Here is a 16,848-nt window from a genome sequence, read left to right on the forward strand (position 1 = left end):
GTGTTCTGTTGAGTATATAGTAAGGGTTTCCCTTAAAGGGAAATTCCTTCTTTTCAATGTAGGACTTCTGGGTCTGGCTTGGAGAAGCTATATCTTCTGATGGAGGGGGATGACTCATTATATTTCATTGTGGGAAGCAGAAGAACTGTTTGGAAACACTTGTAACAGTAGACCCAATGGCCAAAAAAAGAGATGTAATTTTTCATTAGTCAAAATTGTATAACTTTGTAAATAATCTAAGAAAAAACTAGCCAAATGATGGGGAGTTCAAAACATCCATTAATATTTTAGAGTTGGTCGTATCCCCTGGAGATTAAGAATATGCATATGTCCCTCCTATGACGAAGACAAACAAAATTTAACAGAATGATCTTGCTCCCCCCTACCTCTCCTCCCTTCTTTCCTTCTACACCCCTTCTCGTCCTCTCCGCTCTGCTAATCTTTTCCTACTCTCTCCTCCTCCTCCACCCTGCGCCCCCTCTCGCTTCCGCTCCTTCCAACTCCTTGCTCCTTTCCACTGGAACCGCCTCCCCCTTCACATCCCCTCTTCTCCCTCCTACTCTTCCTTTCGCTCTTCTCTAAAATCTTACCTCTTCCACTCACCTTCCTAACACCCCACCTTCCCTACCTCCTCCCTTCCCCTTTACCCTTACCTCTTACTCCTCCTCTTCCTTACCCTCTCCATCCCTCCTATCCCCTTCCTCCCTTCCCCCGCTTTATTGTTGTCTCAACTTCTCCGCTCTTCTTCCCTCACATTCTTGCATTCCCTCTTTCCCCCGTTCTTATCTCCTCTAACACCTACTACTCCCTTGCACACCTCCCCCCCTCCCACACCCTCCTCACCGCTGCAATATTGTAAGTTGTTCTTTATGCTTTTTTCAGGTTGTGGTTCAATTGTCATCTTATGCTTGCTGTATGTTTATTTATTATTATGTAAAGCACTTTGGAGTAAAGGGCTATATAAATTCAATAAAATACAAACTACTATTGAATACAACTGGAGAGCTTATAGAGCAAGCAGAAAAGCATATTTACCAACTTTGGAGTAAATTAAACAATTGGAAACTGAAATAGAATAAACGTGCCATTGGCTACATTAAAAAAATGATCAAATGACGGATGATATAGCTTAGGCCATTTTACTAGAGATCTCAGTAAGCAAAGTAGGCTCATTGGAGACTAGAATGATTATCAAAAAGAGATCTTGTTTACCTTTTTAAGAAAAAAGACAATAAAGACACAAACGGAAATCGAATGAGTCCAGCAAATCCACAAGGTGTGAAAGAACTAAATGGCACAACTATTCAAGAATCGCAACATCCAGTTGTACATCAATGCACCAGTAGCAACGTGAATTGTGATTTGTCCTTTTTTAGAAGAACTCCTGAGATATTGCAACAACACAAAACCAAACGTATACTTCAAAACAACAAGCAGAACAACAAACCGGAGTCGCAACAAAATCGAGAGGAAACCTGAGACAGAATATGAGAAGACTGTAATTTGTAACCTCACAAACCAGGAACTACAACTAAACGTGCAAATTGCACTAAGCAAAGTCCTATGATTTAGACCCAGTTTTTCTAAAACCATATAGAAATATAAATTGATTTATTAAAATTTTGTAGAAAATGTAAATGTGGAAAAAGAAATAGAAGTATAATTTGTGTTAATCGTAAGCGAACACAAATAGTATAATTCAAATCTGGAAGGAAGCCGGGTGAATCATATGACTGGCAAAAAGTACCCGCACTCCACACAGGTTCTGTAGCCAGACATAACACACTCATCAATTGTTAAAAATCAATGATTCTGTAGATAAGTGAACTGGCCTGAGAATGGGCATGTGTGGCTGACATACCCCGGAGCAGATGTGGAGGGGAGGCGAGAGTTGGCGTGCAGCTGTTAGGCGATCCTCTGCACACCAGGCCACGACACATCAGAACACTGCCCACATTCCCCCAACACCTCCTCCCAAGCTTCGAGGCTCAAGTGATTCGGTGAACCCACAGAACCGAAAACTCCGTACCAGTGTACGGGCTCGATTGCAACCCTTTCTGCATTGGCAACTGCCTTGGAGAACGTATAGCAGAAAGGGCGGCCTCACGTCCTCACACCAGTCACGTGATACACTACGGCGTTCCCCATGTGATCTTGGTGGACGTCACATGATCCAGAGAAGTCACGTGACCCAGGGGCGATCAGTATAAAGGACTGAGACACAGAACGCTCATTGCTTCTCAGCTGGCTTCGGACACTGTTTGGCGTTACAACTTGCTCCTTGTTTACCTTGACCACGGAAATCTATCTCGGACTCCCTCGGACACCCCTTGGTACTTTTGCTTGGAACTCTTTACCTGTTGCCGGATATTTGGACTGCACCTCGACTTGTCTTTGGATCATCCCTTGGTACCTTGCTGATCTTCTACGCCTTTTCCCTACTGGGGATTCAAGTCCAGCCCTGACTCCCACAGGTGGCTACTCTTCATCCACGCTGAACCTGCGGTTCTACCATTCCAGGGACCGCCGCATCTAATGAGCCTCGAACCTCCCTACTAGGTCACCTGGGTCTCCATTACACCAGATAGGTAAGACACTTTAGTTACTTGTTTTCCTTATTGTATTGTGCTTGCCTGGTGCTTAACCTCATTCCCTCTTGACAGCAGCATCGGTGTTCCTAGAGGCTCCGTGGATCCGAGAAGACATCTCTCACCTGTGGCCTCAAAGGTCGTACAGCGGGTTTCTATTTAGTTCCCCTGTGCGTCACTTGGGGACGGAGGTCTCATCGGTCTACACGACACTCAAGTCAGAACAGGCTGAGAAGCCGTATAGTCGTGTCAGACGATGCAGGGATCCACGGATGAACCCATAGCTGCTTTGGTTCAGGCAATTACAATATTAAGGGCAGATATGGCCGCCGCAAACGCTGTGATCCATCAAAGGTTAGATTCCATACAAAGTGTTCAACATTCCCTTCCTGCAGACCCTGAGTTTGGCGATGCCAGCTCCTCCACTACGCCCTCTCCCGTTATTGCTCCTGTAGTCCCAACTCCGATGATACTTCCAACCCCTTCCCCCCTAGCTGCTCCTGAACGCTATCAAGGGGATCCCAAGAAGTTCAGAACCTTTATTAATCAGTGCAAGTTACATTTCCTATGCAGACCTTTGGCTTTTTCCACCTCCACTGCTAAAGCTGCCTTCGCCCTTTCCCATTTGGCCGGAACAGCAGCCGCTTGGGCTAATCCCCTGTTAGAGAACAATAGCCCAGTTCTTTATGACTTTGATTTGCTGCTCCTAGAAATGGCCCGAGCATTCGATACCCGACACAAGGTACAGTCTAGGGATTTGGAGTTGTTGGAATTGACTCAGGGTAAAAGGTCGCTGATAGATTACATCGCCCGATTCAATCAGCTAGTTGCGGAAACATCATGGCCAGAAAACAAGAGGGCGGTGGTTTTCTATAGGGGGTTGAGTAACACCATGAAAGATGCACTAGCAGTGATCCCTTCTATGCCTACTCAGTATCAAGAATTGGTTGATCTGGTCTTGCAGGTAGATGCACGACGATCGGAGCGTAGAGCCGAATTGGGGGCCACTTCCTCTCCCACTCTTGTTGGCACTCCTGCTTCCAGTACCGAAGAACCTATGCAAGTGGGAGGGTTACGTAGTCCTATTACAACATCTGAGAGAGAACGTAGAAGGGTGGATAATGCATGCTTTTATTGTGGTACCACTGGACATTTCGTGAAAGAGTGTCCTCGACGGCCCAGGAAGAGTCAGGTTTTTCGGACGGCTCGACCTTAGAACCGGAGAACAGGTCGAGTGTTCCGTCATCTTCTCCGGGTACCTCCCTTGCCATTACTCGTGTTCAACCCATTTCTGTAAGGGCTACCCTATGTCCCTCTACAGGCCTTCTTCATGCAGTCAATATCATTATTGATTCAGGTGCCACTGGTAATTACATAGATATTGATTTGGCCCATTCCCTCAACCTACCTTTAGTGGTGAAAACACGACCGGAACATGTCCAAGCCGTGGACGGCTCTGCACTGGTTTCTGGTCCTGTCAAACAGCAAACCGCACCCCTCTTGTTAACCATACAAGAAGTACACACCGAAACCCTGAGTTTTGATTTGATCACCACACCCCAATTCGGCATCATCCTAGGGATTCCATGGTTACATGAACATAATCCGTTGATCAATTGGCAGTCAGGTACTGTAGTCTTTGAGTCTGATATCTGTCAGAATTATTGTCTTCCGGTCCATCAAGCCCCTGACACACCTTCCCGGGCCTTGGGGGCCTTAGCCCAACTCGCACTGACTGTCGACGATCCGGAGCTTGTGCATACACATACTGTTGGGGGGTTGGTATCTGGGATTCCGCCAGAATACAGAGAATTCGAGTCAGTGTTCGACCGGGGCTCGTCTGAGGTACTCCCTCCACACAGACCATATGACTGCCCAATCGAACTGCTTCCCGATTCCAATATTCCTTTGGGCAGGATCTATTCTTTGTCCCCTTCGGAGGAACTGGCGTTGAAAGACTATGTACAGAACGCCCTGCGACTAGGACACATTCGCCCCTCCACTTCACCCGCGGCAAGTCCTATCTTCTTTGTACCTAAGAAGGAGGGGGATTTACGCCCTTGTGTAGATTATCGGCGTCTTAACGCTATCACTAAAAAGGATAGGTATCCCATCCCGTTAATCACTCCACTTCTAGACCATTTAACACACGCTTCCGTCTTCACTAAGCTCGACCTACGCGGCGCATACAACTTAGTACGCGTCCGCGAGGGAGACGAGTGGAAGACCGCTTTCTGCACTCGGTATGGCTTGTACGAATATCTGGTCATGCCCTTTGGCCTATGTAACGCCCCGGCCACTTTCCAACGATTCATGAACGACATATTCAGGGATATATTGGATGTATATATGGTTGTGTACTTGGACGATATCCTAATCTTTTCTCGAGACCTTGATGAACACGTGAATCATGTCCGAGAAATATTGACCCGTTTGAGAGAACATTCCTTGTTTGCCAAACCTGAGAAATGTCAGTTCCATAAGACAACCGTCGAGTTTTTGGGTTTTCACATCACCCCTGGGGCGTTATCCATGAATGAATCTAAGGTCAAAGCAGTCTTAGATTGGCCAGTACCTCGTACACTCAAATCCTTGCAGGCTTTTTTAGGGTTCGCCAACTTTTACAGACGTTTCATTTCTTCCTTTTCCACAATTGTAGCCCCGCTTACGGCCCTGACTAGTCCTCAGGTATCTTATCAATGGCAGAGAGAACAGCAGGAGGCTTTTGAGGCTTTGAAAACCGCCTTTACTACCGCACCGGTACTCCAACATCCTAATCCTGATCTTCCGTTCATAGTTGAGGCGGATGCCTCTTCCTTTGCCCTCGGTGCGGTATTATCACAAACATGTCCAAATACAGGCAAATTACATCCAGTTGCATATCATTCCCGTAAGTTTTCCAGTACTGAGTCTCATTATACCGTCACGGAGAAAGAACTCTTGGCTGTCATGGATGCTTTCCGTGTCTGGCGTCATCATCTTCTGGGGGCTAGACATCCCGTCACGGTATACTCCGATCATCGGAACCTACAGGATCTGGCTTCTTTGAAATGCATCAATAGCAGACAGGTCCGATGGCATCTTTTCTTTTCCGCCTTTGATTTCCATATCATGCACCGTCCTGGCATTTCACATGGGAAGGCGGATGCCTTGTCACGTTCTCCGGGAGGGGTCCAGTTGCCTACATTCCCCGACACTGTTCTCGGTAAAAGCCATGTGATTTGTCTCTGTACACCCTCATTGTCACTATTAGATTCGGTCCGGTCCTGGACTAGCAATCATTCTGACCAGTTGCGAGAATGGGATCCTGTATATTCTGATGGTCTACCTTTCGTACATGAATGCCTGTTTCTTCCTACACCTGATACACGTAACCTAGCCCTTGAGTGGTCTCATGACGCTCCCTTTAATGCCCATCCCGGACAAGAGCGCACTTTAGATCTTCTCAAGCGTTGGTGTTGGTGGCCTTCTATGAAGCGCGATGTAGAGTGTTATGTCAGATCTTGTGCGGTATGTGCTCAGGCTAAACATCAAAGGGGTCGACCGGTTGGATTGTTGCTTCCACTTCCGGTACCTCCCAGGCCCTGGCATACGTTAACAATGGATTTCGTTACCGATCTCCCCAAGTCCAAAGGCTTTGACACCGTCTGGGTAGTGGTGGACACGTTCACTAAAATGGCCCGTTTTGTTCCTTGTAGGGGTATCCCTTCGGCCCCTGTCTTGGCGGACTTGTTTTTTGAACATGTGTTTGTTATTCGGCCTCCCTTCGGTCATTGTTTCCGATCGAGGTTCACAGTTCACCTCTCGGTTTTGGAGGTCCTTGACGAAACTGTTGGGCATCGATACGAGGTATTCTTCGGCCTATCATCCGGAGACCGATGGCCAAACCGAAAGGACGAATCAATCGATGGAACAATACCTTCGTTGCCTCATATTGCAACACCAGTCCTCTTGGTTGGCCGTTTTGCGGCTTGCGGAGTTCGCGTATAACAACGCGGCTCATTCAGCTACTGGTTATTCTCCTTTTTACGCCCTCTATGGTCAACATCCCAAGGTTTTGCCGGTCCCTGATGCCTCTGGTTCTTTGAATCCTGCGGCCACGACATGTCTTAGGGATCTTTCGGCTATTCATGCAAGTACAGTGGTTCATCTCACTGAAGCAAAGGCCTCCATGAAGGCCCGTGTGGATGGCAAGCGTCGTGCTGCTCCCCCTCTGGTGGTGGGTTCTAGGGTCTGGTTATCTTCCCGGCATCTTCGACTAGTGGGTTGCCGGAAGTTGCTGCCTCGCTTTGTCGGGCCGTATGTGATCTCACAGGTTGTTAATCCGGTGGCTTTCCGTTTAGTACTCCCCAGCTCTTGGCGTATCCATCCTGTGTTTCATGTCTCCCTCCTCAAACCCTGTCCCGACTCAGTCCGTCTTCGTACCCCTGTTGCGCCGGTGTCCTTGACCTCTCCTGATGTTTTTGAGGTGTCGGCCATTTTGGGTTCTAGGTGGTTTAGGGGTAGACTCCAGTATCTGGTGGATTGGACGGGTTACGGCCCGGAGGAGCGTTCGTGGGTTTCCGCGTCTGATTTGAACGCCCCGCGGTTGGTTGCCCGCTTCCATAGGGATCATCCGTCCTGCCCACGAGGTCGTGGGCCGTTGGGGGGGGGGGCTATGTTAGGCGATCCTCTGCACACCAGGCCACGACACATCAGAACACTGCCCACATTCCCCCAACACCTCCTCCCAAGCTTCGAGGCTCAAGTGATTCGGTGAACCCACAGAACCGAAAACTCCGTACCAGTGTACGGGCTCGATTGCAACCCTTTCTGCATTGGCAACTGCCTTGGAGAACGTATAGCAGAAAGGGCGGCCTCACGTCCTCACACCAGTCACGTGATACACTACGGCGTTCCCCATGTGATCTTGGTGGACGTCACATGATCCAGAGAAGTCACGTGACCCAGGGGCGATCAGTATAAAGGACTGAGAGACAGAACGCTCATTGCTTCTCAGCTGGCTTCGGACACTGTTTGGCGTTACAACTTGCTCCTTGTTTACCTTGACCACGGAAATCTATCTCGGACTCCCTCGGACACCCCTTGGTACTTTTGCTTGGAACTCTTTACCTGTTGCCGGATATTTGGACTGCACCTCGACTTGTCTTTGGATCATCCCTTGGTACCTTGCTGATCTTCTACGCCTTTTCCCTACTGGGGATTCAAGTCCAGCCCTGACTCCCACAGGTGGCTACTCTTCATCCACGCTGAACCTGCGGTTCTACCATTCCAGGGACCGCCGCATCTAATGAGCCTCGAACCTCCCTACTAGGTCACCTGGGTCTCCATTACACCAGATAGGTAAGACACTTTAGTTACTTGTTTTCCTTATTGTATTGTGCTTGCCTGGTGCTTAACCTCATTCCCTCTTGACAGCAGCATCGGTGTTCCTAGAGGCTCCGTGGATCCGAGAAGACATCTCTCACCTGTGGCCTCAAAGGTCGTACAGCGGGTTTCTATTTAGTTCCCCTGTGCGTCACTTGGGGACGGAGGTCTCATCGGTCTACACGACACTCAAGTCAGAACAGCAGCAGCACACTGGGATCTTTTGTCCGCTCTCCCCACCTGCTGCCTCAACCTGCCGCGGTGCAGTGTTTTGCGGCAAATGTCTCAGAAATGGTGAGTCTTAGTGCCTTGAAACGTAGTTTTCGAGGTCCCATAGGGATATTTCAGTTTTATTCCTTGCGTCGAGGTGCTTAGAATGAGCTCTGTCCGGTCCTTCTAAGACTGCATTGATGTTTCGCTGATTTCAGGCAACTGTCTCATGTGTGAAGGGGCTGAAATCCAGAGAAAGGGGTGGGGTGTCCAAACGGCATGTAGCCAGTAATGTCCAGAGGGGGTGGAATGGTGTGGAATTGTACAAGGCGCACACTTACAAATGTGGAATACGTTGGAGGAACATCCAGTCGAAAGAACGTTACCAGTTGGTAAGTAACTTGTTATTTTCTTAATCCAATTTTTGTCCAAGAAAGTCTAGATTCAATTAATGACACAGAAGCTTGTATAACTGCTTTAATTGGTTTGTTGTAAATTATACCTGTTTTCATCTGTAATATTTGGTGATGATGAATGGTTTTCCTAATTCTGCGTTTGATCTTTGCGCACAAAGCTGTGAATTCTGTATATATTGGCTTGTGTTGTATTGATTATTATTACCAGATACTGTTGGCTTACCTTGGTCCTAATTCTTTGGTAGCTGGTTGTTGCAGAAACAGACAGTAAACCTTGCTAGTGGGAGCCCTCAAAGGGAGTGAAGAAGTGTTCTGGGAGCGAAAGAGCTTTACAGTTGTTTTTCGGGTTTGGTCATCGGATTGCGAGTCACATCAAACAAAAAGGTGCATAAACATGAAAGGGATGAAAATGGAGACTTTGATGGAGGCAGCGGTTCACAGGTTTGTTTTCATTGCAGACTACTTGTATGCAGTATTTCATGGAAAATGCAGTCTTGTGGCTATAGGTTATTGTCTGCTCTGAGTTACAGGTGAAGAGAGGGGACCCATGGTACTTGCCTACATGTCTTTAATAAAATCTAGACCTTCTCATACAACTTGTATAACAATCTGTATTCTCCCCATTGCAGGACTTGATGGAGTTTTTGAACCCAAACAGCAGCGAATGTACTCTGGTTCTGTTTTATACACCTTGGTGTCATTTCTCAGCAGGGTTGGCTCCTCATTTTAATTGCCTGCCACGTGCGTTTCCCACCATACATTTCTTGGCTCTTGATGCTTCTCAGCATAGCAGGTATTTTCAAATGAAAACCGTGAATTAGTAAACTCTTAATTTGGTTTTAAATTACTGCTTTTATTATTGAAGTTTGAATTTTACATTCTTTTTTTTTTGTTTCATCAGTTTTCACCATTGGATATCTAATATTCATAAGCATTGTTTTATGTTGTCATTGCATATTTTGTTTGCCAGCGAAAAGGGTTGATGCCATGTTAGTCCAGTTGTAAAATCATACAAATTGGAAGTGTTGGTTCCTTTAAGTGGACTAACAAAATATTATGCAGAGATGGCAGATGCATATGCTTTCAAAGTCCCGTAGACTTCTTTATCAGATGATGGTCACATGAGGAAAACGTGTCGCGACCACCATCTATTGAAGTCTATGGGACTTGAAAGCTTATGCTTATTCCACCTCTGCGTAATATTATCTGTATTTTGATTTATAATAATGACAATTGTTTTTAATTGGTCTTTCTCTCACAGACTCGCTGTTTGGTAAGATGTTCTTAGCCATCTCGAAGATGCCTATTTTATAGACCTCGGAAGCAATGCCTCAGCCCTGCTGGCATTCAAACACCTGACCTCCGAAGGCAGGCACTTCAGTCATTTAGATACGTCAGTATAACATGGATGCACACATTCCAGGGACGTCATTTCACCAAAATGCCAGTACTAGTGGAGGTGACATCACACTACCATTGACCTCTGATGAAATCACAGAAAGTGATGTCATTTGACCCTGCCCCAAGTGACATCACAGGATATTTATTCTGTTTGGCTGGTGGTAGCAAGGGAAACCCCTAGCGCCCCTCAAATGATGTCCTTGCAGGAAAATCCAGTATTTAAACAAAACATCTCACTGTAGTCAGAAGCACGTTCGTCCTTAGGTTTGCAAAAATCCCCAGATCAACAGAATTCCTCAGCACGTTTGCGCATAGAAGAAATCCCATGTTTTGCCATTTTACCATTGGAATGCCGCCAGTGTGATTATGCCTGATGAGAATGGCTTTGCAAACTCATTAACATTCCTGTACTTGTTCCAACCATTTCATTACAGGAGCCCAAGGATCTTAAATCTTTGTCTCGCTATGTGTTGGACTACAACTTCCATCAGGCTTAGCCAGCATTGTCAATGGTGAGTGATCATGGGAGTCCTAGTCCAACACACCTGGAGAGACACAGGTTACAGACCCCTGCTGCAGTCTTTTGGGGGTGTTGTGTATGCTGTTTGCTCTGGTCCACTAATTTCTGGAGAGGGCATGTTCCTGTTCTTTTTTCTACTTTAAGGAGATATTTGCACATAGTGCTAATTGCTTACCGATTATTGTGCACTACTACATGACATTAGGCACTACGCACAAGTGCTGAAGTTATAATTAAGAAATGGTTAATAATCATGAATTTGAGTATTAGCATGCAAATAATTCATAATTAATGTTTAGTTATTGTTAGTGGTGTATATTTGTTGTGTGGGCTGCAATGACTATTTGTTTTGATCTTTTATTTTGCGTGTGTGAAAGCATTTAGTAACCATACCTTTGCGTTATGTGAAAAGGAGCTAATTTCGTTGCAGTCTTTGTCATGACATGTGGCTAAATTTGGTGCAGCGGGTGCCCTGTAATTTCATGGTCAAGGACTCACGTCTGAAACATGGTCAGTTGGGGTGCCACCCATTATTCTAAGGATATTCATGCATAGTAGATGAGACTCTATAAGCAGGGAAACACTGACGACACTTTTTGCTGGTGTCATTCTGCCGGCAGTAAAAAAAGCTGCAGCAGCTGGTAATGGTGATCAATACCTGGTAAATCGGGTCATGGGGACACCTGCAGCAGAAGCATAGGACGATTCAGGGATGGAAGGGGAAACGAAGTACCTGGGTTGAGAAAGGCACCCCAGAAGAGACAACAGAATAGAATAGAATAGAAGAGATGAAGGCGAGAACACTGGCTGCAACAAAGACAGTGTTGGACTGACTGGGGGCCAAAAGAGGCCCTAGAAATAATTCTTTACGTGGACCCATATTACACATTTTCAGCAAGCCCAACCCATTTTACTGTGAGAAAAGTTGGAAATAAAATAGGTTACCTTGCAAAAGTGGCCCAGGATACAGAGGTCTACCATGAAATCTCCAGCGTTCCCTATAGGCCAGTCCACCCTTGCATACCGACCCACAGGCTTTCTCGCGGAAGAGGCAAAAAATTGCATCAGGCTGATGGTGGACTTTCAGCAAAGCCTAGTTTAACATTCACCATAAAAATGGCTGTAAAATGTTAAAATGGCATTAAAACCCCATTTTACTGTACAGAACGCATGCACAGGTGCTTCCCTTCAATCCCGTAAACAGAGTATTTTTTGGAGACTAGCAAATACTTGGAGGTGCCCTTCAGACTTTTCTCTGCCCCAGTGGTATTTGACCATTTTGCAAAGGATGTTCTTTCAAACATCATAGATGTATTTTAGTGACCAGTGAACAGCAGAGTTCCAAAGTGGTGTGAATTGTTTGTTTATATATGTTATGCCAATTACAGGTGTAGGCTGGATACACTGTGGGACAATCTCAAAGAACAGTGATACATAGATTGACTGCTTTTACTTTGGTAAGCTTTATGTCAGAGTAGCATGCCCAGCTGCGCATAACTATTTGACTATTGATTAGACTTAACATATGCCTCTCTTTATGTCATGATTTGTTTATTTTAGCTTTAAGGTAATTTACTTCCCCACTTGCAGTGCAGATTCTGGGACACTCTACATTTTTCTTTTTGTATACTACTCGAACTACTTACCTGTATATCATCTAAGAATCTACTATTGCACTGAGTAATGCTGAACAAATGTCTTACTGTCAATATATGGTTCCATGTGATAATGTCCCCGCAAAAATGTCGCCATGCAAGAATGGCGCTGTTTTTTTATTTGCGGAGACATCATAAGGAACATGTGGGGCCCCGCTCAAATTTACCCCATATATTGTCCCCATATATAATGTCGCCTATGCTTTTTCCCGGCGACTATATGTATGGCAACCTTGTATACAGGGACAATATTACCTGATAGAATATCTGTGAATAATTTTACTTACCTGTAACTCTTGTATTGTGTTCGTAACCTTAGTTTTATAATAAATAACTATATTTTGTATAAAACTAAGGGGTGTAAGTGTATCCTTGGCTATAGATGTGTCCTGAGCCTGAGGTCTTTGTACTTACCTACAGCCCTTCTCCCTCCTACACTAAGCCTGGCTGCTTAGTGTAGGACATTTTGGGTAGTTCAGGCCAAACCTTCGCTCTGTACACCCAATAGTGAGTCGTCTTCAGTCCTACTAAAGGTTCACTTTAGTAAAACTCCCTAACAATTAATCTGTAAAACCAGCTCGATAGATGAGAAGTTAGATATGTATCTGCGATAATACTCTGTCAGTCCGAGAAAGGCTCAGCGTTCCCGCTTGGTCTTTGGGTTAGGGGTTAAGGCAACTGCTTTCACATTCTCGGTCTGGGGCTCAACAAGGCCATTTCCCATGAAATAGACAAGGTATTTAACAACATTCTGGGCAAAATTACACTTCTTTGGATTGGCCTGAAGTGCCATCCTTCTCATGGATCTGTTAATTTCATAGAGGTGGAATAGGTGTTCCTCCCAACTTTTACTATGCATTACGATAGCGTCAAGATAGGCTCCTGAAATTGTAGAGTAGGGTCTCGCCCCTTCTACATCAGCCTTTGGAATGTAGCTGGGGTGCCATGAAGGCCAAAGGAGAGGACAGTGAATTAAGGTCTAGAGATGGTAGTCTTTTCTTTGTCCGTTGGATTCAGGAGGACTTTCCAATAGCTCTTGATATAGGGTGGTAACCCCAACCTCTTATATTCTATTCTTGGCATGGGTTCGCTATCAAATAGGGAGATGCCATTTAGTCTTTGAAAATCACTACAAAAACAAGAAGAACCATCTGGTTTTTGCTATGGGGTTAGTGTGAGGGGGGGGAGGCAAGTACTCTAATGGTTCTATTACACCTAGCTTTACCATGCGAGTAATCTCTTCCTTTATAACCTTCCTATGTACCTCAGGGATGTGATGGGGCTTAAGGTTAATAGTCTACCCCTCACGGGTTTGAATGTAATGGAAAGAGTTTATGACCCTCCGTGGCTCTTCAGAGAAAACCTCAGAGAATTGGTTTAGCATATCCCGGTGATCCTTTTTTGTTGTTGGGTTAGATTCTCAGGGATCAGGTTGAGACCATGTTTTTGCTCAACCAAGATGTTTGCCATGGTGGCGGTACTTTGTCCTACTGGGTTGGTTCTCCATGTGATGTACATGGTAAACTTGAATTTTTTGCAGCCTGTGGGGTTGGGAAACGAGGCAATTGAGGGGTCCCTTCCTATAGAGTATTTTGTAAGGGCCATACCACCTAGAGACCATTGTATTGTTGGCGGTGGGGGCAGGAGGACCAACACATGATCTCCTGCCGAAAAATATCTAGTCCCCATCTGTCGATCAACATTTTTGTTCTGGTGTTCCTGTGATTTGTAGAGGTGTGGACTCACAATATCCCTTACGACTTTCATGTGGGATTTCATTTAATGAGGAGCTTGGGACATGGGTAACGCAGCCTCCTCACTTTCTTCTGAAGTTTCTTGTAACGTGTTAAGTACATCTCTGGGTTCTCTTCCCACATAAGGCTTCAAAAGTGGAGTATCCCAAAGGTGCGTAATTGATACCAATTGTTTCCATCTGTTTCCACCAATTTATGTAGTATTTGCTTCAGGGTTTGATTGAAATGTTTGACTAGACCCTCAGCCCGTGGGTGGTAGACAGTTCTCAGTGGTTTGTTTAGTAGCTCAATTCTTGCATCAGGAGGGACATAAATGTCATACCCTAGTCCACGAGGATTTCTTTTGGGAATCCTACTTGGGAGAGGAAGGGGATGAGGCATGTAGGAATCTTCTGGCCTGTGTTTCTGAGGGTCAAGGCCTCCGGATAACTGTTTGTATAATCGAGGATGACCAATTTTTACCCAATTTAGATGGTTCAAGGAGTCCTATAATGTCAATTACGATTCTTGACAACCTCTATAATTGGCAATGGTTGTAAGGAAGATCTGAGAACGGCATTAGCCGAGATCTTGTGGCAGAGGTCACAGCAGCTCCCTATATGCTTTAACATCTGTGCATAGGCCGGGTGAGTAGAATTTGTTCTTGGGTCTTGGTCACTCTCTGGTGGCCGGCTGTAAGATGTGAATGAGCCAACTCCATGACCACCCTCCCATGGCTCCTGATGATCACAAGCTGAGTTTTTCAGTTGGCATCCCAGTCACTGCATCCTTGATATAGTAGCCTCTTTTTCCTGAACAAAAAGGGTGCACTCTGGCCCCATCCTTGATTTTCAGAGGTAGCTCTCTGTCATGACCACTGGTCGTTGGGCCAGTCCTTCCTCACCCACGGGGTCTCATTGGACCCAGTCCTGGCGCCAGGCTCATCTTAGAGTGTGCTCTGCACACTCTAGGCCTAGGGCGTGTGCAGCTGGGCCGGGCGTGGCCAGGGATCAGAACTGGAAGGCACATGCTACAGGCCCAAAGAAGGGCAAGGTGGAGTTGGTAGGCGGAGCTAATGGGAGGGGCCTGAACCAGCCTCAATAAGGCCAGCCCATCCACGTGCCCTTGCTTCGCGTTATTCTGCTTCCAAGCAGCGTAACGCTCTCCGATGTACTCACCGGTGCCTCTCTGGGTTTTCTCATCCTGAAGACTCCTCTGAGAACGCTTCTTACCTGCAGTCTTCCGCCCATCTCTGTGAGCGTCTTCAGTTCAGCTACAACATCGCGGAGCGCAGCGCACTTCTTACCTGCTGACCACCGCTCCATCTTCGGACTCACATCCTGCCTTGTACCAGCCTCAACATGCTGAGCGCAGCACACTTCTTGCCTGTTGCCAGCCGCTCCTTCTTCGGACGTGCATCCTGCCTTTACCACCCTCAACATCGCGGAACGGATATCTTACCTGTTGCCAGCCGCTACACCGCTGAACGCTCCAGTCACTACATCGCAGAGCGTGCCTCTCACCTGCAACTTGTGGCGGCCTGTGCCGGAATCATCTTCTTGCATCCATTCCATCACGGTCGGAGTCGGAGACTTCCTCCGGCAATCTTCATCGCGGAACAGGACACCATTCTGCGTCGTTGGTAGACACCTACGAGGAAACAAGAACAAGAACAAACAGGTTAGGACTCCTATGTATTCGTATGGCCGCATAAATACAAGAGACTAAAGCTCCCTTATAAAGACTATCTTACCTGTCACTGTTGGAACGCCATCAGCCTCTAGGGTCTCCCGGATCCTCTTCGACCCAGATACTCCTCCCGTACCTATGGAAATGGAATAAGACATTGCTAGAATTACTTTTGAGGTGGAATACAAACACTCTAATCGAACTATAATCATACTAAAGACTTAGCTTATACATGGATTGGTCGCAGCTAGTCTGGATCAACGCCCTCACGGACCAGTGAAGTAACTTGATCCATTCAACGCGCCCCTGCTGAGGAAAGCAGGACGGATAGCTGTTCATCACGAAATTACAGGTGAGCGTATATGGGAAAGTGCTTGCCGAACGTATTCTGGCACAAAAGGGCTGGGGGAAGTTACGATTCCCACACTCCATACTCATCGCCTCTCCTCTTCACGCAGGGGCAACAACCAGCTCCAGAGCCACAGGTCCAACCATTCTTAGATTTCGAGGAGCCAGCTCGAGGGAGGGCTCCAACCATGCCCCAACGCCCCAGTGGAAGCCAAGTGAGCATAACCCTCTCTCAGAGGTTCTGCCAGGTTCTGGTCATTCCTTTGTGCAAATGCAAAACTCGCTAAAGTAGGGTTATCGGCCCCTTCAGCCTGGGTAGATGCCTTTCCCTACTAGGGATCTCTACTACTTTGGTACTAAAGAAGTCAAAACCAATAGATTGGGCAGTTGTCTTTTGTGGCAGTTTGGCCAGGGGATTTAATCTTCTCACCACATTTAAAAAAATATATATTTCACTTGTAAAACGCGCACAAGCCCTCTGGCATCTGGGCGCTATAGAACCAGTTCTGGCGTTCAGCAGGTGAGTGAAGCTTGGAAAGAGACCCTCCTGGGCCTCTTTGTGTAATTTTTGCTTTTAAATCTTAGCGCTCTCAGCACCGTTGTTCTCCCTCCTCCCAACATTTCCTTGTTTCCTGATCCCTCCCGCCTCCCAGCCTGCCCTCCTCCCCTCATTGGTGGCTTCGTTGGTCATCACTGACCTTCCAAGGGCAGCCCTCTGTCCATGCAGCCTCTGAGGCTGAGGGCCTCTAGACAAAGGACCGCTCCTGCAGGTGTCAGCAGGGGAAGCCAGTGGCCAGCCTTCAACCAGCAGCGACTAGTAAGGTAGGAGTGGCTTGGGTAAGGAATAGAGCCGTACTCTACCCTGGATACTCTGCCACATAGCAACCTTACCTACACTAGATTAATACTGTGATTATTAGC

The 16,848-nt window shown here is 46.5% G+C and overlaps 1 protein-coding gene across 1 annotated transcript in view; it reads left to right on the forward strand.

Moving 5' to 3' along the window:
* Positions 1-16,848, forward strand: part of TXNDC15 (thioredoxin domain containing 15) — a 360,487-nt gene that overhangs the window by 99,561 nt on the left and 244,078 nt on the right. Inside the window, exon 3 of the mRNA XM_069652576.1 lies at positions 9,211-9,374. Coding sequence (XP_069508677.1) covers positions 9,211-9,374 — 164 coding nt within the window. The remainder of the gene's footprint in view (positions 1-9,210; positions 9,375-16,848) is intronic.

Source organism: Ambystoma mexicanum, chromosome 3p (assembly GCF_040938575.1).
Source record: "Ambystoma mexicanum isolate Mex_15411 chromosome 3p, UKY_AmexF1_1, whole genome shotgun sequence".
Lineage (NCBI taxonomy): Eukaryota > Metazoa > Chordata > Amphibia > Caudata > Ambystomatidae > Ambystoma > Ambystoma mexicanum.